This window comes from Aspergillus stella-maris (genome assembly GCF_047715825.1).
Source record: "Aspergillus stella-maris strain CBS 113639 unplaced genomic scaffold BDV14scaffold_66, whole genome shotgun sequence".
Lineage (NCBI taxonomy): Eukaryota > Fungi > Ascomycota > Eurotiomycetes > Eurotiales > Aspergillaceae > Aspergillus > Aspergillus stella-maris.
The window spans coordinates 76,673-101,057 of NW_027396860.1; the positions used below are offsets into that span (position 1 = coordinate 76,673).

Consider the following 24,385-nt stretch of genomic DNA (forward strand, 5'->3'; position numbering starts at 1 on the left):
CAGAAAGGTAGTAAGTTCTCACGCGGCGTTCCAACGGTCGCGCGGTCTGCCATTGGACTGAATATACTCACTCGGTATCAGTATTACCGATTGACATCATCCACTGCATGCGACTGGAACTATAGGAGAGACAAACGATATCAAATTATCAATGATTGGTATGGAATGAAGGATTAATTCAGACTCAAAGTTGTCGGTAGTACCATGTAAATTGAGTATTACTAGCATGGCTTTTACCATTGGAAGCAACTCGCCATGATACCAAGGTTTTATGAAGTTTCCGAACTATATGTATCATAATGGGGCAAACAAGCTAGCAAGAAGAACATTCGAGATTCATGGCTGTTTGCCTGGAATAAGCCTCATCTGAGATATATGGAATAATGCATTGTGGGCTTCAGACTTTAATCTCCCCTACATCTGCCATATCATGATTTCCATTTCCGCGCTTTCGACTATATATTTAGCGGTTCTGCTCTCCAACATCCAACGCCACCAAAACTCGACTGACACAATTATAGGCAGCAGCGGTCGTCGTTATCTCAACAACCTCGCGATAATTGAAGTGCTTTTTAACGGCCTCGAAGACCTCGTCCGGTACAGTCACGGTTTTCGTCATCGCATCCGCATATTTCAAAACAGCGCCCTCGGCCTCGGTCAGTACACCCTCAGCCACCTTCGCAGCAACATCCACGTTCTTGTCGCGAGCTACTTGCAGCGCGTCGTTACTAAAGCCCCCATCCGCTAGGATAGCGGAATGGACATCCCATTCAAGCCAGGCTTTGTTGAGGACCGATACACGGGAGATCACGAGTTCTCGAATCACAGTGGTGAGACTGGTTCGCTGGCGAATTGCGCCCATAAATGCGCCCCATCCGTCTGTTACTGGGAATGAGTGTAGCAGAGCGCGGTCCAGTGGAAGGAGGCCATTCGGAGCTCGCCGGGCTTGGACCTTTGAGAGAATGTCCGCCTCTTCAGGCGTGCTGGTTGCTGGCGGGTCGGAGACGTAGGGAAGGCGCATGATTATAACTTGCGAACCGACTTATTGAGGTAATTAGATTGCTGTGGGCTTCAAGAGCTTCACCTGCATGGACTTGATCAGCTACCGAGTCTGGACTACTGATTGGTGGTCTATGACTTACCAAAGTATTGAATCAGATGAAGGTTTAGTGTTGGGCGTTACCTACACTGGAATCAGGCCGAGGAGGGCCAGAGATTATATATGCCGCATCTATGATGGACAAGCCCACCAAGCTGACCCCACGGTGGGCATCCGAAAGGGTCGGGGTTCCGCCGCGGGGGGGCACCCGATGCGAGCTATACGTACCTTTAGTAGACCTTGTCCAGCACGTTTCGTGCGGGAGTTTACTTTGGGTCTCGCAATACGAGACTGCGTATTGCCCAGTTTACTCTCTGACCCCTAAAGCATTTTGAATTTATGATGGCTTAGCATCGATGGATGAAATGCCTTCTCGGACTTCATCCGGACAAAGGCCTGCCTCGCATCGAGGCTCAAGTCTTGAGCACCATGTACTCCACACGATAGCATCACTTCACCCTCATCTTTGGCCATTGAGATAATCGCCAAAAGAATTGGTTTTTCTTTTCCTCCGGGCGATGGATCGGCTCGCTGGATCGGCTCGCTCGACCGTTGTTTATAGCCAATGCTTTAGCTTGATATTCGGCCGCGCTGGCTAGATCTGACAATCAGTATGGAAAAAGTAGATAAGCGGATTGACCCTAGTAGCTCATGGTAGCCATACCTTTCAAATCCTGCTGTGAATCTGATGGCATCTGGTCGGTCGGACCTCTTCCCAGAGACAAGAATCTATGTAATGTGGAAGTTGACAGGCCATTGGTATAGGCTTTGAGTAGTGTGCATCTTTATTTATTTATAGACCCATATCAGAGGACTCCAGCATGCAGATACGTACCTAAGAAAAGGTAGGTATAAAGAAGGTGCTGTTGACAGACCCTCGAGGCCATGCTCCTGTAGGTATCTATGCACGCTAAGGTCTTGGCACAGGTCATTCCCCACCGCCAGGAGCTCCAGCAATCAACAGCAAAGCATCAATCCGCGTCACCAATACCAGCTCCTACTTCTCGAATCGAAGCATACAAAGAAACCCGACAATGCCTCCGAAAGGCGCAAAACCTACCAGCGATGAGCTGCTCGCCCAGTTCGACGACCTGGGCATCGAGTCCACTGCGGCCTCGTCCAAGCCCGCAGCTACCGCCGCATCTACTGCCGCCCCTCCCCAGGTCGATGAGGATATCCTGACTGAGCTGGGAAACCTCGCATCCCAGCGCCCTAGTAGCGGAGCTGCCACGCCACGTACGTCGACCAACGAACCCAGACCCTCTATCACGAAGTCGCCCAAGCCTCCTACTCCTGCTGGCCGGTCGAGTGAGGACAAGTCCGTGCCTCGCAAGTCGGGGGAGAGTGTGAGACAAAGCAAAGCACCAGATGCGCAGGAGGTGGCAGCATCAAATGAAGAGGAACCAGCTAGTGGTGGTGGGGGCTGGTGGGGTGGTATATTTGCCACTGCTACAGCCACTGCCTCTGCCGCTATGAAGCAGGCCGAGGCGGCTGTCAAGGAAATTCAGCAAAACGAGGAGGCCCAGAAGTGGGCTGAGCAGGTGAAGGGCAATGTTGGTGCTCTGAGAGACTTGGGTAATTTGCTTAATTGCTGCACCAAGATGAGGTACTTGTACTGACTTTGAGTGTTTAGGCGGCGAGCTTCGCAGCATGGCTATACCTACGTTTACCTCCCTCATCCACACGATAGCACCGCCAATTTCATCGCACGAACGTCTTCAGATACATGTCACACACGATCTCTCGGGCTACCCTAGTCTCGATCCAGTTGTCTACGCGGTCTTCTCACGTGTTATGTCCCAGGTTGAAGGTGGTGATTTGCTCGTCATCCAGAAGGGCCAGGAGTCTTCACCGAGAGACTCTTCGACAGCCGGCTGGCGCGATGGGCCCTGGTGGCGAACAGTAACACCAGGAAAGCCTCGTAGCATCTCAGCCATCCCAGGCCTCACAGAAGCAACCAAGCTTTGCCGAGCCAGCGCAGAAGGCTACGCGGCCGAATACTTCGCCGCAAAAGGCGGCGTCGAAGAAGCCGCGAAGCAAGCCACGCAGATCCTCAGCGAATCCAACCCTGTTCGCAGCAGCGACATCTTTCTCGCGATTCAAGCTGTTAGCCAAACAACCTCAACCGCCGACATCTTCCAAGCCGGCCCCACGACAGACAAGGCCACACCCCAGGGTGTAGTCGACGTCCCCGAGGCCCCTGAAGAAGAAATTATCTTCGCCCTCTACCTCCACGACCCCATCCACGGCATCGCCTTCCACACCGTCTCCCAAGCCATCCCGCAGAAATGGATCAACTGGCTCGACGCCTCCTCACAACCTGCACCCGCACCTACACCTAACACCGAGTCCGAGTCAGACGTGCCACGTGCCACCGTCCCGGAAGACATTGCCGAAATCGTCGAAGGCGGCGGCGTCGACCCCCGCGAATGGGCAGCCGAATGGATCGAGGAAGCTATCTCGCTGGCCGTCGGCGTGGTTGCACAGCGCTACGTCGCGCGCAGAATGGGCGTGGGCGAGTCGGCTGCATCAAAGGGGAAGATGCGTGCTGAGCAGGCGTCTGTCGTGGAGAGTGGTGCTGGGGAGGTTGCGCGGGCGCTGTAGGAGTACCTGTCTGCCTACTCACCCACCTACCTACATAGGGCCAACTGTTAAGATACATAATCTTACGTTTTACGTACATACATATATCATGATTCGTGCGCCGGATTCTTGATCCTGGCCTCCACAGCTCGAACTTTGTTTTTGCCGCGTTGAGGCTTGTCTTGTCTTGTTCCGTGTTATCTCTGATTTTCCTCATTGTCTGTGCTACTACTGCCTGACCAGTGAATGTGATACTCCAGTTATCTTGAATTCTACCGAATTGTTCCACAGAGTGCCTCGTGGCCATCCAGCTTCGCAAACAACGTAACTCTATATTTCGAGTAGAACTATAAATCACGAAATGCAGATGTTGTGATTCTAGAACTAATCGCATAAGGCACGTCCAAGCGAGACATACATAGGCTCTGGCTCTATAGTCTATAGTCAAATTCGAGGCTGTTTTGACTTGCCTTAAGAGGCGGGTCTATCCGCACTGAGAGCTCTTCAATCTCATACGTCCCCAGACTCCCCACAGATTGCATGGCATTGTTTAGAGCCAATGGACATTTACGATTACACACCAATCAACATCAGCTGCGCCTCCAATCACTGCAAAAGTTTCAAATCTCGAAATCAAGGAGTCAATCGGGTTCTACTCCGTAGGTGGACCTGTGGTTTGCGGAGGAGAGGCAGCATCAAAAACGAGAACCGTTGCGGGTATCATTCTAGTGAGCATCTATACCATACTAACACCGACTACCTATATAACCTTCTAGATGTATTATATTGCAGTATACTCCTTCTTTTGCATGGAATCATATCGTAACGTATCTTTGTGTCGAACCAGAGCATTAAAGGTGCAGGGGCCCCTCTAGACCTGGGACGTACCAGAAGTTTGCGCACAGGGGGGTGACGCTGGCATCGTTAGCTTGATGAATTAGAGAGAGGGAGGGAAAGCTTGTCCTGTTCGTACCTAGTGCTTCCGTTCAACACGGTATGCGCGTCTGTGCCCTCTTCGCTGTTTTGCAGAGCCTTCTTCATGTCTGTTAGTTCAGCGGACCACTTAAAGTCGCGCGATTTGAGCTGTAAAGTTGATCCGGCAGACTTGGTGCCGTTTGTCAAGACGCCATTGGTGTGGCCGTTGCTTAATGTGGCGATATCAGTCTCCGTTTCCTTGACGCCATTCTGAGGTCCGTGTCCGTTCGTCAAGACGGGAGGCGCCTTATCATTCTTAACCTCCGCATACAAACATCCCTTGGACCAGTAGTATGGCAGGGTTCTGGTGTAAAGCACAGGCCGTTCATCCACATCAATCCGCATGGGGATGTTTAGGTTATACAGCTCCACGCGCTCATCCCAGTTCTCCACGAGGTGGTGGACGATGCGCACAGCAAGGCGCGCCGCGGCCAGAATAATATCCAAAGGCTGCTCGTCCTTACTACCAAAGGAGACTGCGATGCCGCGTTTCCCGCACGTCGCGGCCTCTAGGGCCCCGCCTACAGTCCCAGAAGAAAGATTGTAGATTGTACTCGCGTTGCGGCCGTGATTGGGTCCTGAGATTACGAGGTCGATAGGGGGGCGGTCCGTAAACAGGTTAAAGAGGCCGAGCTGCACGCAGCTGGCTGGGGTACCGTTTGTGATGACCACCCATTCGTCCTCCGCGGTCGCCTCAGACTCTCCTTCTTGGGACAGTGATGACGCAGTGTATGTTTCGTCCCAGGTGCCGTCATTGCGGAAGGCGGCCGGTGGCACATATGTTGCTTTTAGAGGAGCTTCGATGATGTGGGCTTTGCCGATCCAGGAGCGAGAGGCAGCAGGGATGGCGACGGAAACGAGATGGCCGGCAGCATGGAGGGCTTCGACGAGAGGTCGGACATATGGGGATAATCGCCGGCATGGCGGGCCGTCGTCATTGACCAGCTATACAAAAGTAATCAGATCGTTAGTCTTGCTCTCGATTCGTCCAGGCCTGCAGATCAGAGTTTCTCGAAGCAAATGCTTGCATGCTTGCACTGATCCAGCGGCAGCCTCCGATGATTGAGCTGCAGTATAACCCTGCTCCAGTGCCTTGTTTCCACTGAAAGAGGCTGAGGGCTGGTCTGGTGACTTCATGACGAAGATCAAAGTACGAGACGGCTGAGGACGAGGCATTGATTTGCCCCAGATAAATTGGGGAGCAGAGCACAGCGAAAAAGAAAACATACCAATATATGCATCACGGCGCCTATTCCGGTTCAATACTTGGCAGAGTACGAGGGAGAATAAGGGGTTACGGCGTGAAGCTCTGGGGACGGATATAGAATTATGACCTCAATGCGGCAAACTGACAGAAGCAGGAAGGAACAGTCGGCCCCGGATGGCTGCCATTATTGTATTTATAGCTTAATTCGGCTGGTTAAGGGACAAGACGTCTTTCCGATGTCCTTCTCGCCGTTTTCTACCGATTACTTCCCCGGAGAGGCGAGTTCACCTCGAATCTGGTCGCGCGGTGAAGCTTTTGGGGAGTTGCGGGGAGAGAATGCTGGGTATTGAAAAGGGGTAACAGAATAACGGAGACACAGTGTATCGTATTAAACTGATGGTAAAATTGGTAATAAATGTATGAGATAGAGTACGAAACGAAACAAAACAGGCCCAGACATTCAGCGGCCCAAAAGAGGCTGCGGTGAAGCTCTCGTGGGGAAGCAAATTCCGGCAGCCAGACTTCAACCCCAATCACTCGCCGCAGGATTCAGCAGTCTTACTCGGGCTGCGTGAGGTCAGAGGCTCAGAGTCAGGTGCGCAGAAAATAATTTGGAATGAAATCGTGAGTTGGCAACGTGGAATAAGATCATTTAAGAAAAGAAGTGAGGCATGCCAAGGCAGTGTATTGGTATAGTTCAGTGAAGAGCCAAGGACCGAAAAATCCAGCGTAGCTTGGCTGTGCTCTGTATAGAATAGCACAGAGTTTTCCGGTGGACTCATGCCTCAAAGTACACGGGGCTGACAGCTAGATCTTGGTCCGGGCCTCCGACTACGGGGCTGACGGAGTATTCTTGCTGCGAGAAAGGCAAAGGCTGGGGCATGGCCGGGGCACCCACTGTCATTCGTTTGGAGATGCGGTTCTTTTCACCCTCAAATGTTACATCAATAATCTCAATGGATTATTATGTACTCGTACAATCTTTTAGCATAAGACATAGGAACGTGCAGTATACTGTACAATATCCTACAAGGGTGGATGCGCCGAAGCAACCAAAGAGTAACTCCGGACGGAACACGCTTCTAGAAGGCCGCTTCCACGGTCCTTCCCTGGCTCGGTTGGCTACGGTGCTCCGGCTCAGCCAACAACCAAGACTAAGAATATAGCGAAATTAATCATGTTATTACTCCTGATAATCACCTTTTCTGGCCCCGATTGGAGTCGCACGCCGAACCTGGAGAGCAGGCTGCAAAGATCCGAAGCAACAACTCCGGATTGTGTGCAACTGGAGGATTTCGCAGAGGTCAGCAGGTGTGTCGTAATTGCTGATAGCGAGAAATTGACCATCGAATTGAACATCGCATGAGTAAAGTGTGCTGTCAGCACTGTTATCACCCCTCCTGGAGCTGGAGGCACAAGGGTGATCCGGCTATAGTCATGTAGATTAATGGTCTTGGTATTTCTTGGGCCTGTTGGCGCGGTTGGCGATCATAGAAAACTCAGGTTTCATGCCCAGACTTGATCTTCTCGATCTTCACAAGGAGGGGGACTTGGTCGTTGGTTGATTCTATTGCGGTCTCCCCTGTAGACTGCGTCACACTTATAAACACTCAAAACTCCCGGCTGTAGCGGAACAGATCAGAAACAATTTATTATTCCAGAAAGTCCAGCCTCAGACTGTCATATGGTCTGTGCATTGGTATAATATTAATAACATTAACAATAACCGTTCCAGTTGACTGCGACTGGCTGCACCGCATCGGAGGCCGATCGCCTCAAAATCTGGTGGGGAACTTCACTTGTCTTGTCAGCGAATTTCTTCCCTCCTTCGGCCTTCCTTCCTCCTTCTCTCGACTCTCTGCTTCCCCTCCTCACGCTCTCATCGATTTGCAACCGAATATCTGGAGGTCTTTCCACCTCCGGGCTTTACCTTCGACCCTCATCGCCTGTGTACGATCCGCGCCCTGTCGCATTCCTACACAGTTTACCCCCCCAGGCACCAGGTGACTCGGGGACCTTGTCGGCTTCCTTCAAGTCTTCACGACGCGCCCCCGCTTCCAGTTCCCCTGTATGGACTGCGAGAGTGCTCAATCCGCTGCGGGCATTGACCCCAAGATCCTTGATAGCTACCAAACCGAAACCGCCTTTACTATACCGTGGGACAATACTGGCTACGAACAACCGTTAGAGTGGGACGCGAGTCAGGACTCGAACCATAGCGACTCCGAGTTCGCAGACTTGAGTGGGAATCCTTCGCTACTGGGAAACCCCGGCGACTACCATAGCGATGCAAGCAGGTACGGACCACTGAATACCCTTTCTTCGCGCGCTTCCGGCTAATATCAACTCGTATAGCAAGCATGCGACTTCGCCAGACAACTTGAAATATGGAGCCGATGGCTCCGCTGAGGGCACCCTCAGCAGCACTGTGAGCCCGAAAACACTGCCTTCCGCCGACGATAACTTTCAACTGGATGAGTCATGGCCGCCATTGCAACTGTTCAACAATGTGATGGCTGGCCTTCCGATGGACGGCCCTCTCATGTACCCGTACGCGAAGGAGCAGCCGGCTTCTACGGATGCATTTATTGTCGAGGATGGCGCGTCGCTGCCGCAGGGAACCGATTTCTCTGGTATAACACCAGAGCAGTTCATGCCGTTCCAGGGCATGCCTCATGCATTTCCGTTCACGAATGACGCTTGGGCAGAGGTTGCCAGCGCTACCGAATCTATGCCCAGGCAAGTTCCTGTCGCTATGGGACCTCAGCCTGTGGACAAAGGTGCCAGGCACATGGGCAGTTATCAGAGCTCTATCCCCTCACTCGAGACACGCTGGCTGGACAACCTTGAGTCTCAACTGCCTAGCAACATGACATCGCCTTCGTCCTTTTCCACATTCCCACAACGATCTATGTTCGTCAAGGACGAGATTACGGGACAAGACTTGTTCCAGTACAAATCCGAAAGCTCGTCCGTGTCCGATGATCTTCCCGCTGTTTTTGACCCTTACACAGCCACTGGCGATGACGTTCCGGCTTTTGCTGATCGGCAGCTGGATGAAGAGAGCTTGTGGAAAGACTCTAAGGAAGGTTCGCCTTCCGAAGAATGCCAGACAACCACTGCGTTCGTTGTCAGTGAAGATCCATCAGAACTGTTTTCAGTTCCTTCAAGCTCCAGGGCTTCACCTCTCGCAGCCCGCGCCCCCGCTAAGCCTCAAGCTTTAGCCGCACAGTCCGCGGCAATCAAGAAGCGCAAGAAACGTAACCCAAGCATTGCTCTCAGCCAAGACAGCCACAAGACATTACAGATCGTACAGGAAGATGGCCAAGGTGGCTCCATCGCCTCAGCAGACTTTGTTTCACCCCCTCGCGGGGCTCGTCGCAAGGGGCCGTTGTCCATGGCCGGCAGGGCTAACGCCGGAATGCGAAGGAAGAACAAGGATACCTGCGTTCAATGTCGATTGAACAAGCGAAAGGTGATTGCATTGACTTTTCACCCAAGGAGCAGATGACTGACTTCTGCAGTGTGATGGAAACGCGCCATGCGAAGCTTGTCGTCCCACTCTCCACGAACAACCATGTGCCCGAGCTTGTTTCTCAAGCATCGTCGAGTACGGAACGTGCAACTATATTTGTGCGTATCCCAATTTCCTAACCACTGTGCTTCGCTAACTTTCCTAGCTCAACGCGCTATCAACCATCCTACTCTAGACAAGTCCGGTCGCGTCCGTTTGGACATTCCATTCGAATTCGATTTGAACGACCTGCTGTCATTCCTTGGCGAACGGCAGGGCAAGTTCAACATCCGTGCCAGCCAAGCCTGGGGATCTCTTTACGTCCTTGACCTAGGAGAAACGTACAAGTTTCTCCGCGGTTTGAGCGACTACAATGGCAACTCCCGGTCAAACTTCCTCGAGTTCATTGACCGACGCATTGTCGAATCAAAGGATAAGTCCAAGAACTGGCTGACCTGCGTCAAGGATTGCGATCCGATGCGCAACATCTACGTGAGTCTTTCGCATTGCGACCTTCTATCTTATCTCTAACGCGATTAGACTCTGCTTTCTCAATGGAACAACATGCCAAGCCGCGCGAGCTACAGCTTCATTCCCCTTGGAAACGACGTTGAAGAAAAGCCCATGGACGTCAGCGACCCAGCTCACCAACGTGAAATCCTTCTGGCAGCGCAGCTTTCCCGTATTGTCTGCCGCATGCTCGAGGTTGAAGGCTTCCGCAAACTGGAACGAGATTTCTACAACATCAAATGGAAGCAAATTTCTCAGGAAACCCACATGAACTTCCTGAAGGAGCTCGGCCACATCCTCCTCACCCTCCGCTGGCGAGTTTCGTGGTGGCGACGCCTTGGCGATGGAGGCCGCGAGCCCGACCCGACGAAACAGCACTACGTGGACCGCGTCGACCTTCTCTGCAGAATCCTCTACGTCTACTACACCTGCGTTCTGGCTAAGCTGCCCTCTTGGTCCGCCTCCGAGGTGCCAAAGGGCATTTGGTCTACCTACGCCGATTCAGAGAACCCGGTTTGGGACGACTTCCCGACCGACCCGAGCGATGACGGGTTCAAGAACTGGATCGAACGAGGCACGGAGCTGATTGAGCAGTCGGGCGCACCCATTCGAGTTGCGAAAATTTAGAGAAACCCATACCCAAAATCGGTGACGGAGTGGATAGGCTTATATTTGAGATACCCTTGCAGCGTCTTTTTCTTGTTTACGATTGACGAATTTCCCTTGTTTCGGATGCTCCTTGCACCTTTTTGATCCATTGATGTCACATTGATTGAAGTACGATTCTTTGCGCTGGCTGCATTTTCGTTCACGCCCAAATTATCCTTTGGAATATATACAACCATACTTCGAATAGACCCCTACTTCGGTTTTGTATATATCAGATAAGATTAGATGGGTATCAAAACTTCATTAACAGTATCATCTCGAGACCAAAGCTATGCAAACGCTCATTCCACACCTTCATTCTGAATCTCTCTTTACTTCCCACCCTTCTTCCCATCCTTCCCAGCCCCAGCCTTCTTATCCTTCTTCCCACCAGCAAGCATCTCAAGGTGTCCCGCCCGCTGCGCAAGATTCTTCTCCGTCTTCGCCACAAGACCAGCCGTGAGTTTCTGTAGACACCGACAAGTTAGCCACTACCCGAATCCCTGAATTCTCCGTAGCCTAGTCGAGCCCGTTAATCTGGTTCAGTATCCGTACCTTTGTGATCTTCTGCTGCCGAATCAGCGCCTGCTTCTTCGGTGCGATTTGCCCGTTTGTTCCCTTTTTAGGGCCGAGGGCTTTGGGTCTATTTTTTTTTGTTGTTAGCTTTGTTCAAGTATGGCCTTGATTCGTGCTGAGGAGGAAAGAAAGTGAGTCGTTACTTTTTTGATGTGGCGGCGGGCTTTGTCTTTTTGAGGGCGCCTTGGGCCATGGCTATGGTTGTGGTTGTGGAGCTGGTAGTGAGAGGTAGGTACTGCCAGCAGCACGGATCGAAAAACGGTGCGATTAAGTGTAGGTGGGCGAAACAGAGGTTAAACAAAATGGTACAGTTGAGAGCGGAGGTGGTTGCTTCAGCAGCGCGGAGGGAAAAAATCCTTATCGGGCTTATCGGGGTTACTCTAATATATACAGTCACGTGCGCTATCGATAAGCCCCGTCTTACTGTACACTCTACAGCGCTCTTGAGTAAAGATCCTCAACGTATGACTTGATGAAGTGATCGTCTACCATCGCTTCGCGTTTAAGCATGATACTCAGATATCCTCCCCGGCCTCTCTTCGAACCCAAGCACCAACGACTTCATCGCCCCCTTCAACAAGCCAAGGCGAATGCCCCATCTTGACCTTCTCCGTACCGATAGCAGCCCCATTGCTCCGCGCCATCTCGATCATCATATCCTGCAGGAAGAGCGGGAGTGCCCTGTCCTCTTCACAGATTAGATATGATGTGGGAATATCAAGATACGCGGCGCCCGTTGCGGGAGCGATTGTCGTCGCCCATGAGGTTGGGTTTAGCTTTGATGCCCATTCCGAGCCGGCGGGGACGTCGTGGAAGAAGAGATTCACCGGGTCGTTGGGGAGGACGGTATTGTTTGGTATCTAAAAGGTCGGCCAGTCAGTTGCATCGCGTATAACAGGTAACGCTGAGGGAAAGGTATACATACGTCCTTGATATACCACGGCGCCTCCCCCCCAAACGTCTGCACAAGTGTCTTTCCCTCCTCAACCAGGAACGCCGCTACGTATAACAACTTCACAACACCTCCTTTTCCTTCTTCCGTTTTGATCAACCCCTCAAGCCCAGATCCAACTGGGATCCCGGCCCAACTATGCGCGAGGACCACGACTTCTCTTCCCTCTGCAACCTCTGGGTTGATCAGCGCGCGCAGGGCAGTGATGTCCTCATCAAGGCTTTGGACTTCGCTGCCGCGAACGACGGATGGCCATGAGACGGTTTTGGTCTTGTAGCCTGCTTTGTGGAGGACGGCTGCTAGTGGGTCCATTGAGGAGGCGGGGTACCAGCTTCCTGGGGCAAGGATGATGGTTGGTTTTGTAGTGGTGGGCATTGTGGCTTTGGTTTATCGAGAAAATAGAGGATAAGCCAGGGAAATGGACAGGTGAGTGTAGTGTTAACGGTCGGAACCAATTGAGTGGTATGGTTTATCTAGGAAAAGGGCGTTGGAGTTGGAGGTTCTTATACATCGAGCGAGCCTCTGTAGATCACCACTGCTCCACCACTTCAAGTTCGGCAACTTAGGTCGGGCTCGGTACAAGTACGTCGCCGCAACAAGAACACTAAACACTAGACTACTTGATTTAGGTAGATACCTGACACCAGGCGAGCCAGGCGAGCAGTCAAAGATTCAGACGCGCAATAGCCTATTGGCCCACTGGCCCTTCGTAAATTCGTCCTAACTGCGGCTGACGTAGGGGCTAAAGCCTAGACCAGGTAAACAAGCACCTAGGGCTGTGCTTTTGATGCATAGAGGAGGAGCAAGGCGCGTGCTACGGCGGAAGCCGGAAGCTTAGTGTGGTGGATGGGGCTTGGAGCCCGTGCGTGCCTTTTAATGGAAGCCTAGACAGTGGCATGCAGACTAGGTGGTAGCAAGGTGAGCCCAGAATGAACCTTGCGCATGTTCTTGAGGCTGGATGTCAATGATCGACTCCGACCAGGGTCGACACTACCTATGATTGCTCGATCCATCGCTATGTAGTATGTACACTGTACAGACGTCGAGACAAACTAAGCGCTAACAGGCGCATGTTTAACCATGCATGCATGCAGACACAAACAAATGCAAACAAAACAGAGGTATCTAGTAAAAGAAAAAACAGAATAAACAAGCACATAGATATGTACCCCACACGGGAACCATCTCCCTAATTCAAAATCTCCTCCCCCTCTCCTTGTCCGTCCTTCTCCTCTTGAACAGGAACAACATCATTCTCAGCCGGATTCACCTTCTGGCCCAACTCAATACTTTCGCGCATGATCTGTCTTGCGGCGTCATCGTCAACGTTCATGTCCTCCTTGATTAATCTGATCGCGAGCTCGGGGACGAGCACGGCTTGTGCATAGGGTACTACGCCGGCTTGCTTGACGATACTGTCTTGTGTCGCGAGGCGGCGGAGTTTGCGTGCGAAGTGTGTTGTTAGAGATTGGAGCCTGTAGAAGTCAGTTAGCGATGGCTTATTTATTTAGGAGGGAAAAAGGCGCACATCATGCCGGACCCCCGAGTACCGTAGTACCCGCATGATATCGTCTCTAGAGCATCACCGGCTAATGTGAGTCGGAAGTTCTTCGCCTTGCCAGACTTCATAGCTGTGTCGAGGACGTTGCGATAGTATGAGGTGCTCTCTGGGACAAGGAATTTCTCGAGCTCGTTGAAATGTGACTCGATCCGCTCGTCAAATATATTCCAGTCTATCGTGGGATAGCCCTTTTCTTGCCATTGTTGCTCGACTACCGAACTCTTGTGTGATGCGCAGAAACGTAATTGGTCTTTGATACGCTGTCGTGCTTGGGCACGGAACAGAATCAGGGACCCTGGATCTACCGGTTCCTTGCAGATTGGGCAAAGATATTCTGCTGGGTCTTCTTTCGTCTCGTCCTCGTCTTCATCCTTCATGGGCACGTCCTCGGCAGAACCATAGCTGAGCGCAGAACTGAGAGGCGAGGAGAGATCATCATCAGAATCCGGGATTTCATCGCGCGGTGACGTATCAATGTTGCACGGAAATCTAAACTCCTTCTTCCCCTCTTTCTCCTCTTCGGAGCTCTCGCCCTTGTCTTCGAACGATGTAACAGAACTCTTCGGTACAGGCGCGCTCGAAGGAGGATGCGACTCTGCAAAGCTCGAGCTCGGCGTCTTGCGGAACTTCGAGTAACTATGTCTCTTATTTCCGTAGCTTCGTTGCGACCACATTCCAAAGAGCATATCCCTAGGATCACCAGACTCTTGCATTTCCTGAGACGTCCGCTTTCGAGCCGAGCTCGGCGATTTAGAGAAGTCCTTCTTCTGTTTTGGAGTCGAACTCTTGAGCTTCTGCTCTAACGTCTCTTTCTGTTCATCATTTCGAGGTCTCCGCGGCGTACTCTCAAAGTCCAACCCCAGCCCATCACTCTGTTCCCCATCTGACGAGGCACTCTCTTCATCACTCGTAGTTATCGGCGGGGCATTCAGCGTCTCCTCATCCAATTCCTCCATCATGCGTTTCGGTTCGGGACTCGCTTGCAATTGCGACTTGGACGTAGACTTCCGGGCTTTTTTCTTCGTGGGTGAAGAAGTTATCTTCTTATTCGGTCTCTTCCTCGGCGTTTCCCAGTCACTCTGTTCTCGTTCGTCGGAGGAGGAGCTGTCTCCGTCGCTTGAATCGCGGGGTGGTGCGTTCGTGTTTTCGGTGTCGGAGTCGTCTCTTTGTTGAAATAAGCTCCGTCTTGGGCGGAGAGAGGGCATTTTGGAAGGAGCGCGTAGTTGGAAACTCGGAGTGCGTTCGGTTTCGCGAGGAATGGAATTGAGGGGATATATGCAGGAACTGAAGTAGCGGATTAAGGTGATACTGGTCGCAACGAAAGAAGGTGCTCGAGCTGTGCCTTGGCATTAAAATGCCCGGATCTGACGCTGCAAATAATAAGTAAAGATGCAAGATGGTCAATGCAACTGGAATACAATCAACGCTCAGGGCAAGTTCGTCAGGAGTTTGTGGAACTGTAGGGTGTCAAGACAAAGTCGAGAGTTTCGACGCGTTTAGCTGGCGTGACACGCGGATCCTGAGCTTCTCCACAGTTCCAAGCTTTGTACCTTACCAAGTTACTTCCTGCTACTACCCACCACTTTTCTTAGACCACGTCCGAGAGCTCGAGACTCGACTACGAAGTACTTTTTCATCATGCTAGAAGCATTTCATTCGTATCTGCCGCAATGGAATGGGCCGAACAACCGGATTCAAGAGCTTCAGATGATGAATTGCATCGCCATGGGACTTGAAACGAACACCAGAATCCAGCAGCTCCTCGATAACAAGGAGAGAACCGTGCTCATTATGTCTCAATGTCACCGCTTCCCAAGCCTGCACCACGGAAGGCCGCAGGGCGAATTGCCACGTTCCCCTGGTGATTAGCTTAGCCCTACCCCCGATCACCTGGTATCTGAAAAGCATCGAGAACCCGGCTCGTCCGTTCCATATTTCCATTATTTTGAGGCTTAGCATTCCGATGGCCGCTGCTGCCGCCGCCTGGAGCATTTTATCGATCTCGCTCAAATTTTTATCAGGCAATAGCAGTGCGAGCGAAGCCAACCTAGACCACTTCCATGAAGGTTCACGACAACTAAAGAACTGAACGGCATCCACAATGAATGATGCTGAAAGATCTTCAAGTCCGAGACTGGCTTTAGCGATGGCCTGGCTGACATCGTAAGTCGGAATTCGAATTAGAGCGCAGCGGTAGAATTTTCCTTCAAGACTAGGCAGGTATCCTTGGTTGAAATTCTCGAAAAGTGTGAGCTTTCGCAATCTGCTAGAACCAAGCGAATCAAAAAGTGATTTGAAAGCTCAATCAAAGGAATGAAAACGTTAATAACGGCTGATCCAGTCCCAAACACAGCAGCAGCACTCACCTTGATCCGTCCACTCCTGTTGAGCATCAGACCATTCCCTCCAGGGCTCGTAGTGTATCTCCTGCAGCCTTGGAAAGCGAGAAAACATCCTGACCAACGCGGTTGGCTTTCATCGTCGGCGGCTCTGTTGACGCAAATGTACACCTGTTACCGCAGGGACTAACGGCAACTGCTGCCACCACTCGTTTTCCTGCTCCTCACTAGGAAACGGACCTTCGGCCATTATCTCATCAAGATGGATGATATGTAGGACTCAATGTATAGAATGTGTTGCGTGCCGCTGGCGGCTGGATTTATACGACCTGCTGTAAGCTTTTCATTCGGACGAGACATCCGCTTTGGCTGGACGGTAACATCGCCCCGGCGTGAAAAAGAGCCTCCGGAAACCCCCAAAGAAGGCCAAAAAAAAAAAGAAAGAAAGAGAGGCGGCCTTGTTGGTGGAGACAAACCTGCCACAGGAACTGCTGTTGGAACTTAGTGGATGGCAGGGGGTACAGCCGAGCCTGGGAGTAGACTGTCCCCTAATTTTGAAAAGCCCATGCTGCTAGCAATTGCTGGCAACACATAAGCAAGGAACGCTGTTTACCGTATGTTATATTATGATTTACTTCTTCATGAATTTGTTTTGGACCTGGGATGTGTATATAGCTGCAAGTATACGTAGAAGGCAACTCAGAAATCAGAACGCCGCAAACCCCATACTCCGTGATCATACAACCACATCTCGAAAGACAAACAAGCTTCTAATCATGCAATAAAACAAAGTTACAAATCTAATAAGCTGATATAAAGATATGCATAACATGTGAACTGGTAAAAACCCGCATTATACCTTGTGTACATCATAACTCATCACTCGAAGGTCATCGAGATTTCACCCTCGTCAGGGTCGGCCCAGGCGTTCTCTTCTAGAGCGATGGCACCGACTGTGGCAGCTCCAACTCCAAGAGCTCCGGCTCCGATAGCACCAGCTCCAAAGCCGCCGGGGGTCGTCATTGATGATCGAAGGGCGGGACGAGAGGGGTAGTCGTCCGTATTGTACGTAGGAGCTTCGAAAGACGACAAGGAGCGCTGTGGTGGTTCAGGGTATGAGGTGTCGAATGTCATTTCAAATCCGTCGTCTTTAGAAGGAGGGAATGACAGGGATTGCTTGTCTGTCGAGGGAGTAGGGCCGGCAGATACTGCTGGGGGTGGCTGAGGGGTACTAGGAGCAGACTTTTGAGCCTTAGCGTCTTTCGTCGCAGACGATAGGGTATCAGGTGAAGTCAAGGGCGGAGAGTTCAGGTCCAGCTTCATAGGTGGCAGGGTTGATTCAAGCTGCTTGACCTCCATCATTTCCGAGGCTAGTTCAGCCCTGATGGCATCGATGTCGAAGAGCACGCTTCCTGCTGCATTGTTTCCGGTCGGACTCTGAGGCGATTCCGGGTTCTCGACTTCGTAGTTCTCCCATGCTTTCTTTTGGGCTAGTTTGCCTCGTTTGAACAGACCAAATCGTTTCTTTTCAGGTTTGCTCTCCGCTTCCCGACGAGCCTCGTCAATCTCGCGGATCAGTTCCCTCTGGCGCTCAGCGTGATTTTCAGGATCAGCGTCTTCGATTTCTGCGAACTCCTCACTCAACACTTCCCACCCGACGTGCTTCAGAAGTCGGGGTATGGCTGCACGATATTCCATATGTCCATTGACGAGCTTGGTGACGTCGACGTTTTCGAGACCTCGAATGCCTTCAACCGGAGCGAGTCCAGCAACTCGCATGATACCACCGCTAGTCGCGCGGAACAGATATCCCAGAATCCAGTCATTAGAACTATATCCGTTCACAAATCGACCTGAAACCACAGACCGCGCCTTGATGTAATCGTCTTTGTTCGCGACCACTGGCGACCCAAACAGATAAACGTTCTGGACAAGTCCAAATGCACCCTTGTCTGCGAGTTCTTTGAGACAGGAGAAGATCACCCGAGAGCCAAGGGAATACCCGAGCAGTGTTACTGGCCGCTTGCCTAAGTTTCGGTCAATCAGAGAATCGGCCAAGATAAGGCCAGCTGCAGTGGCACGTGCGAGCGAGACGTTCCACGGATTGTCGATAAGGTATGAGAGCTTCGTGAGGACAAGCGGAAGCTGCAAGGATGCCATGAGAGCAGTAAGAATGGTACTTCCGAGCACTTGCTGCAGTCCTTGGGTCAAAGCCTATTGATTTGTTAGTACCTCGGACGATTGCGTCTCAATGGGAAGCATACCTCTGTCGCTAAGATGTTGATGGTTTCACCCATACTCTTAAGCATCTCAGGCTCCCATAATACCGAGTAGATATCCCCCATTATGGGGTCCACCGTACTGTATGGCAATCGGACATCGTCCACATTACCAGTCATCCACCCAGACACCGTAACAATGAGGTTGAACTTCTTGTTGTTGTGTAGAGGTCGATATTCGAAAGTCTGGACAGCCCCAGTACGCCGATGAGACGCCCTCAATCCTATGGTGCTTCCGGTCAAAGTAGCTCCAGACGCAATGAGAGCAGTACCACCAGCTCCGCCCAGAAAGGCGCTGGTACCGCCAACACCAATGGTTGTGAATCCTGCAGCAAGGCCAGCACCGATCACTGGGGCTAGCAGACCAGCTGATAGACCGATAACCAGACCACCGCCTACAGTGGCCAAACCCATAATCATGTACTTGGTTTTCAGCGCTGACTTGCGGCGTTTTTCCATGTGCTCGGACTCATCCCATGTTTCCTTCTCTGCTTCCTCTTGCATCTCAAGAGCATCAATGACGCGCTTCTCGAATTTGGATATCTGTAACCACGAGACTTCCATAGAGGCACCTACTTTCTCAAGTAACGTCCGCGACCGCGAATCGTAGCTTGAATCTGAGATCAACACCAAGAACAGATCGCATAGTACTGTCCACCGAATGTCGATATCGATCTTTGCAGACGTCGGTAAGTCAGACGGATCTTGTACCTCAGGAACGCCTTCTCCCTGATTGTATGGTGGCGGGGAGCTTGGCTCTGAAGACCTGACAATTTCGGTAGATAAGCTGGAGCGATTGTCGTCCTTCCGATTGCTCGATGTTGTCGAAGAACGTGACTTCTTCGGTACTTCATCTTGTTCGGCTAATGGATTCCTGACACGGGCATTCTCCATGAGAGGACGAACAAGATCTTCAGGCTGAACGCCATGCTCGGCAAGTTGTTCAATCATCACTTGTTCTGCGGTGTTGATTTCCATATGAGAGTATAACCTGGCCATCATGGCCTGGCCCCATCCCCGCATTGAGTCGACGGCCTTTTGCTTCCGTTTGCGAGTCGACTTAGTTGACGGTGCCCTGTCCATCTCTATCACCATCTTGAAGATCGTCAGACGTGTGACTCCGACGTAGGCGATCCTTTGACTCTCGGTCAGGAGATCCTTTGTCGCTTGTAGTTGGCTTAGAGTGTCGCGAAGCTCCTCTCCCTCCACTCCAGCAGCTGTTGCATGCGTTTCCCTGAAGAGATAGCTGGTGTCCTCATCCATACTATTGATGGACTCTTCGTCATCGTCAAGCTGTATCCTGGTATATCCTTTACCAGCCCCTCCAAGGCCTTGATATACTGCCTGGTCATCTTCTTGCTTCGCGCCGCGCGCGATTAATCGTCCGTAATCATCGTAAAGATCAAATTCGTCTATCGCAGTCATCTCTTTCCATTCACCTTCATCGCTTTCTTCTTGTTCATGATCGTTCATATCTTTATACTCGTGAAGTCGCTGGTGGGACCATTCCGACATTGGTAGATTGCTTTTGGCCGAGGACTCAGGCCGTGAAGATGTAGCATCTTTCGTTCCATCCTGGGCTGGTTCTTCTGTATAGGGAGGCGGTGGTTCGATCTCGGACTCTGGGGGCGGCGTTTTAGAAGATGGCTTCTCTATCGTGGAGTCTGTCTTTTCGGGCGCTGAAACATCAACATCACTGGGTCCAGGCTTCGGCGACGATTGGTCCTCCTGCTTGGATTGGCTCTCCGGCGATGTATTGCTCTCGATCGGTTCTTTTATGCTAGGCTCCTGCTTGAACTCTGTTCCAGTCGGCGTGATAGGGTCCTCTGGCGCAGCAACTTCCTCCTTAGCATCTTGAAATTGGTCATCCTCAACAGTAGACTCGGTCTCTCGCCGGGACGGCCAAGGTCTCGACCGAATGGGCAACCCGAAATCATCAACGTCCTCATTGGGAGCGCTGGCTTGATTTCCAGTCGCCTTCTCTAACGGTGTAGCCTGTTCTCCAGCACCATTATTATCTTTGTGCCCGCTGCTGGGTGTTTCGACATCCTGCGGCGAAGCTTCGGTAGAGAGGTTCGAGGTGCGTGAGGCAGTTTGATCGACAGGGAGGTCGCCGGAGGTCTCAGCGGTGGCAGCCGGGCCCGAGCTCATTCTTCATCGAAAATACCCTGGTATAGCCTTCAAGATGTTCTATTGATTTGTGAATCCCAATTTGTACCCCCGTCTGATTTCGGAGACAAAAATACGACCCATCCGCGCGGAGAACCCCCGAAGCTTCGAGCTTGTTGCTTGGCAGTTCGGTTTTAGATTTCAGGCAATATCGGAGGCAGAGCTCAGCACCGACTTTTTGGAGGTGAAAGGTGTTCGACTTCGAGCTGGAGAGGTGGATCCGAAAAGGGGGTCGTCGGCGGTTTGAATATTCGACGACGGTCAACGGCTGACGAGGGGCGGAGGTTCTTGGGAACGCCTAAACGGTTAATGGGCTGCAGGTGGAAGACATCCAGGATAGCAAGACAACAGCTTACCTCTCGACACAATGATGCTCGAGAAGGATATTCTTGGGTCGGAGTTCGGGAGAAGTGGACATGAAGTTCTGAAAGCGGCGATCCACAGCCGGTGGAATGACACTTGAACCAAGCACGCGTGGGGTTGGAGTCTCAATAATGGAGATCACGTCAAGTGCGCCTTTTGGCCTGTCCAACCACTCTTGGACCGTGCAATAATCCCACAAAGATGATCGTCTTCTCATCTACCGAACTCTCCATTGTAGATCTGGAGAAGAATGTCTCAGATCTCTATTCAGACAGCTCCAGCGGAGTACTTTGTCCTGTACAACAACTGGAATCCAGTCATAATTTTTAAGTTTAACGAACCCCTAGCATCTTAACAGTATCTCTGGATATATCTCGGCTGATCAATACTATCTCGAGTTACTTCAATACAGCACATTAAATGGGGCCTCCTCGCGAACGCGCAGCTAGACGAAATGTTGTTGACGCCCCATTTTGAATGGTCTACTCAAAACATATCAGTGGAATAAGTTCTCATTTTCGGTACTATATCGTTTACGAGTCAAAGTTGGACGTATGTACAGAATTCAGGACGAACGGTCTTCTGCGGACTAGGCTGCCACGAGTTCTAGATGGTCGTTAAGCTCTAAGCAACTCCAGAGGGATTGCCTCTCCTGATGTTGTCGACCCTATGGTACGCCCATATTAGCCTCGGATCAGAAATTCTGACTGCCAGGGAAAGTTCAAGGATCAGGATCATACATGCTACTCGACGCACCACCTCCTTCAACGTTCACCTTCTCTGTGCTTGACTTCTCCCTCTCTTCCAAGCCTGGCGCCTTGTTTCTATCGTATCGAGCTCCTTCAGCTAGTCTTGACTCGGGGTGCGAGCGTGCTTCTGACTCTACGATTTCCTGGTCTCGCAACTTGTAGTCGTCGATAATTGCCTCTGGGTTATTGGTTAGCTGGGGCTGCTGATAATGTTGAGATAACTATAGTCGATAACTCACTCGTGGAAGGCTCTTTCTTAGATAGGTCGGGTAGATGAGGCATTGTGTATGTAGTTTGCAAAGATATCTTATTCAAAATGATGAATGTACGCAAGTTGATAGGTCCAAACCAAACTTTATACCTAGTCTGGGGTATGGATTGATGAAATCGAGCGTCATAGGGTTCGCCATATATGTGATATGCATACTACCTAGGTAGTATGATAATGTTTGGAGAGCAGAGAAAGTACAGAGTAAACATGACAATTCTTCTTCCTCGCTTTGTCTATCCTGTCGACATTTGCATTATTGACTTTCAGGAGCTCTTACAATTAAGCTTTGAGGTTCGAAGATGGTCATTTGTATAGTACTGACGAAGATCAGCCGCGTTGAGAAAGCACGAGAAAAGGGCCAGATGGCAGAGACATAGCTCCATAGTAAGTAGCGGTCGGCAAACGATACTCGGCAATAGCATACAAGTACATCTGTAGCTGTAGGGCTTCAATGACCGGTATATTTGGTATAGAACTATAGTTAAGGTACCCATGTAAACCAAGACCTGGCGCTGCAATTGACTGCATTGAGAGACGGTGGAGATCTGGTAATAATACGAAATACCAAAACCAAGTTAAGCTTGCGATCGGGGCGATGAAGCCGCGCGGTTTGGCTGCCGAAGACTCCACAAGATGACCATTCTGCTGGCCGTCGTTTCAGAATTTTACTGACAATCAGAATGCTATACAAATCCAACAACATTGACACAATAAAACGGTGTATGATAATGGCGCAGTGCTGAATAAAGCACAACAGAATTATGAACTTGCATGACAATTGCCAAGGCTCCACAGGGCTGGGGACCTGACCAGTCAGCGAGCGAGGAGCCTGGCTACGGCAACTGAGCACACGACAATCAGCGTGGAGAGCGTGGAGCCGGCTCTCTTCAGCAGGGCTGGTCGTCGATGGCAGTGCCAGACCTGCGGATCGCATCCATCTCACCTATTTATACTATCGCTCGTGCTTACTCTGTCTCTTATTCTTGACCTTCTACCCCTTGATTCTCAGGGCAACCTTATTCTTACTGCCTATACTCTGTTCTGAAACCCAGCGCGTCGTGTAACCACGTGTATCCTTATGAAATCGCAGTGATCCCTCGAGAGCAGAGTCACCACCAAAGTTTGCTGGCCCATCGCAATGCGGTTGTCTGTCTATCCCCTCCTCTTAACCATCAGTGGGTTAGCATCTGTTCGAGCGGATGGCGACATCACTTTTGAAGATGTGAGGGACAAATTGCCCAAAAATTACAGCGGCGTTGGAGGGGAGCCAGGGCCGAAATACTTCAGTGAGTTTTCCCGGAACCTTCGCGTTCAGTCGCCCTTGGTTCTCATCATGCTAACCTGACATCAGAGGAATCCTCGTATGTTGCTTCTCTATTCGTCTCTGTTTACGAAGTACTAACATTGAATGGTTGTCAGCTTCCACTATCACTATGACGGACGGTACGTACCCCCTGATTCTATTTGTCTGCCTGGAACCCAACTGACTCCATTGCAGCTTCGCAGACAGTACACTCCCCGAAGAAGAGACCCTTCCGCACTTGTCCGCCCTCATCCAAACGTACCTCTCGACGATGGCGGATCTCGGCGCCGAAACATGGATAATGCACGGATCGCTCCTGGCTTGGTGGTGGAATCAAAAGGTGATACGAATCGAACGGCGAGTTGAGAGCGGACAATTTCGCTAATCCGGCTAGATCTTCCCGTGGGACAACGATCTTGATGTACAGATCAACGAGCCGACGATCCATTTTTTGGCCGACTACTATAACATGACCGAGCACCACTTCGATCTTCCTGACGTCGAGGGCGGGCGGACTTACCTTCTCGAGATCAACCCTCAATATGTTGTTCGCTCGAAAGAGGACAAAGCAAACGTCATTGACGGGAGATGGATTGATACATCTTCCGGGTTATTCATCGATATCACAGCTGTACGGGCAGACGATGCACGTCGCGAAAAGGGACAACCTGGTGCTCTGATGTGCAAGGATCGCCACAACTTCGATGTGAGACCCAAATTCCACGGCCCACCATTTTCAGAGACTGACACATTCTAGGAATCTGAAATATACCCGCTTCGGAACAGCTATTTCGAAGAGGTTCCCGCGAAAATCCCGTACGCGTATACTAAGCTCCTGCAAGACGAGTATGGCGCCAAAGCCTTGACCAAGACCAACTACCAAGGGTGCGTTACTGTCTCGGGAAACAGTTTGATGATGTTTCGTTGCTAACTCCTCATCAGCCATACATTCAATGTGCAGACGAGCATATGGGAGAAGATCAAGTAAGCCATTGCCTCTCCAAATAGATTCATGACTCTTTTACTGACCGCCATCCTCAAAGAAATCATAAATTACTGGCGCGAAAGCGGAATGTCGCCAAGATCCCGGTTCGAACTTCGCCGCTGCACCGTATATATACGCCGGCTCGCAACGTTGACTAGAGCTTGACGGGATTCTACCATCTAATCGCATACTCAGCCATATATCATGAGGGCTATTGCATATACAGGCGTTTGATTGATAATTATTGGAAGTTTATTGGCGTTATATCCGGACGCATGGCGTCATGGCCAATCAACTGGCCT

At 51.1% G+C, this 24,385-nt stretch overlaps 11 protein-coding genes across 11 annotated transcripts; 3 read left to right on the forward strand and 8 right to left on the reverse strand.

Moving 5' to 3' along the window:
• Positions 1-278: 278 nt before the first annotated feature.
• BDV14DRAFT_126564 (carboxymuconolactone decarboxylase family protein) lies at positions 279-1,540 on the reverse strand. Its single transcript, XM_073765999.1, has 2 exons — positions 1,143-1,540; positions 279-1,084 (listed from the first exon to the last, which is right to left on the reverse strand). The coding sequence occupies exon 2, from the start codon at positions 1,019-1,021 to the stop codon at positions 464-466; it is 558 nt and encodes a 185-aa protein (XP_073624272.1). The 5' UTR covers positions 1,022-1,084; positions 1,143-1,540; the 3' UTR covers positions 279-463.
• Positions 1,541-1,784: 244 nt separating this feature from the next.
• BDV14DRAFT_126569 (DUF5427 domain-containing protein MTC1) lies at positions 1,785-3,992 on the forward strand. Its single transcript, XM_073766000.1, has 2 exons — positions 1,785-2,674; positions 2,733-3,992. The coding sequence occupies exons 1-2, from the start codon at positions 2,134-2,136 to the stop codon at positions 3,701-3,703; spliced, it is 1,512 nt and encodes a 503-aa protein (XP_073624273.1). The 5' UTR covers positions 1,785-2,133; the 3' UTR covers positions 3,704-3,992.
• A 541-nt stretch (positions 3,993-4,533) lies between these two features.
• Positions 4,534-5,794, reverse strand: BDV14DRAFT_203880 (5'/3'-nucleotidase SurE; the record flags this gene model as incomplete). The annotated part of the gene is made up of 3 exons (XM_073774391.1): positions 4,534-4,597; positions 4,656-5,602; positions 5,696-5,794. The coding sequence occupies 3 exons, from the start codon at positions 5,792-5,794 to the stop codon at positions 4,534-4,536; spliced, it is 1,110 nt and encodes a 369-aa protein (XP_073624274.1).
• A 1,785-nt stretch (positions 5,795-7,579) lies between these two features.
• BDV14DRAFT_126601 (uncharacterized protein) lies at positions 7,580-10,672 on the forward strand. Its single transcript, XM_073766001.1, has 5 exons — positions 7,580-8,161; positions 8,220-9,339; positions 9,389-9,497; positions 9,545-9,870; positions 9,919-10,672. Exons 1-5 carry the CDS (start codon positions 7,935-7,937, stop codon positions 10,513-10,515), a joined length of 2,379 nt encoding a protein of 792 aa, XP_073624275.1. The 5' UTR covers positions 7,580-7,934; the 3' UTR covers positions 10,516-10,672.
• Positions 10,673-10,868: 196 nt separating this feature from the next.
• Positions 10,869-11,305, reverse strand: BDV14DRAFT_203882 (DUF2462 domain-containing protein; the record flags this gene model as incomplete). The annotated part of the gene is made up of 3 exons (XM_073774392.1): positions 10,869-11,003; positions 11,092-11,179; positions 11,256-11,305. The coding sequence occupies 3 exons, from the start codon at positions 11,303-11,305 to the stop codon at positions 10,869-10,871; spliced, it is 273 nt and encodes a 90-aa protein (XP_073624276.1).
• Positions 11,306-11,524: 219 nt separating this feature from the next.
• On the reverse strand, positions 11,525-12,651 carry BDV14DRAFT_180720 (alpha/beta hydrolase). Its single transcript, XM_073769953.1, has 2 exons — positions 12,038-12,651; positions 11,525-11,972 (listed from the first exon to the last, which is right to left on the reverse strand). Exons 1-2 carry the CDS (start codon positions 12,437-12,439, stop codon positions 11,628-11,630), a joined length of 747 nt encoding a protein of 248 aa, XP_073624277.1. The 5' UTR covers positions 12,440-12,651; the 3' UTR covers positions 11,525-11,627.
• A 395-nt stretch (positions 12,652-13,046) lies between these two features.
• Positions 13,047-15,107, reverse strand: BDV14DRAFT_126616 (RTC4 family protein). The gene is made up of 2 exons (XM_073766003.1): positions 13,593-15,107; positions 13,047-13,539 (listed from the first exon to the last, which is right to left on the reverse strand). The coding sequence occupies exons 1-2, from the start codon at positions 14,828-14,830 to the stop codon at positions 13,254-13,256; spliced, it is 1,524 nt and encodes a 507-aa protein (XP_073624278.1). The 5' UTR covers positions 14,831-15,107; the 3' UTR covers positions 13,047-13,253.
• Position 15,108: 1 nt separating this feature from the next.
• Positions 15,109-15,745, reverse strand: BDV14DRAFT_126615 (uncharacterized protein). Its single transcript, XM_073766002.1, has one exon. It carries the CDS (start codon positions 15,615-15,617, stop codon positions 15,267-15,269), a length of 351 nt encoding a protein of 116 aa, XP_073624279.1. The 5' UTR covers positions 15,618-15,745; the 3' UTR covers positions 15,109-15,266.
• Positions 15,746-16,622: 877 nt separating this feature from the next.
• BDV14DRAFT_180723 (uncharacterized protein) lies at positions 16,623-20,834 on the reverse strand. The gene is made up of 2 exons (XM_073769954.1): positions 18,229-20,834; positions 16,623-18,178 (listed from the first exon to the last, which is right to left on the reverse strand). The coding sequence occupies exons 1-2, from the start codon at positions 20,392-20,394 to the stop codon at positions 16,844-16,846; spliced, it is 3,501 nt and encodes a 1,166-aa protein (XP_073624280.1). The 5' UTR covers positions 20,395-20,834; the 3' UTR covers positions 16,623-16,843.
• A 662-nt stretch (positions 20,835-21,496) lies between these two features.
• On the reverse strand, positions 21,497-21,806 carry BDV14DRAFT_203886 (uncharacterized protein; the record flags this gene model as incomplete). Its single annotated transcript, XM_073774393.1, has 2 exons — positions 21,497-21,702; positions 21,764-21,806. The coding sequence occupies 2 exons, from the start codon at positions 21,804-21,806 to the stop codon at positions 21,497-21,499; spliced, it is 249 nt and encodes an 82-aa protein (XP_073624281.1).
• Positions 21,807-22,831: 1,025 nt separating this feature from the next.
• Positions 22,832-24,283, forward strand: BDV14DRAFT_126645 (putative mannosylphosphorylation protein (Mnn4)). Its single transcript, XM_073766004.1, has 8 exons — positions 22,832-23,081; positions 23,147-23,156; positions 23,215-23,238; positions 23,294-23,438; positions 23,493-23,804; positions 23,856-23,983; positions 24,041-24,082; positions 24,142-24,283. The coding sequence occupies exons 1-8, from the start codon at positions 22,934-22,936 to the stop codon at positions 24,239-24,241; spliced, it is 909 nt and encodes a 302-aa protein (XP_073624282.1). The 5' UTR covers positions 22,832-22,933; the 3' UTR covers positions 24,242-24,283.
• Positions 24,284-24,385: the final 102 nt, after the last annotated feature.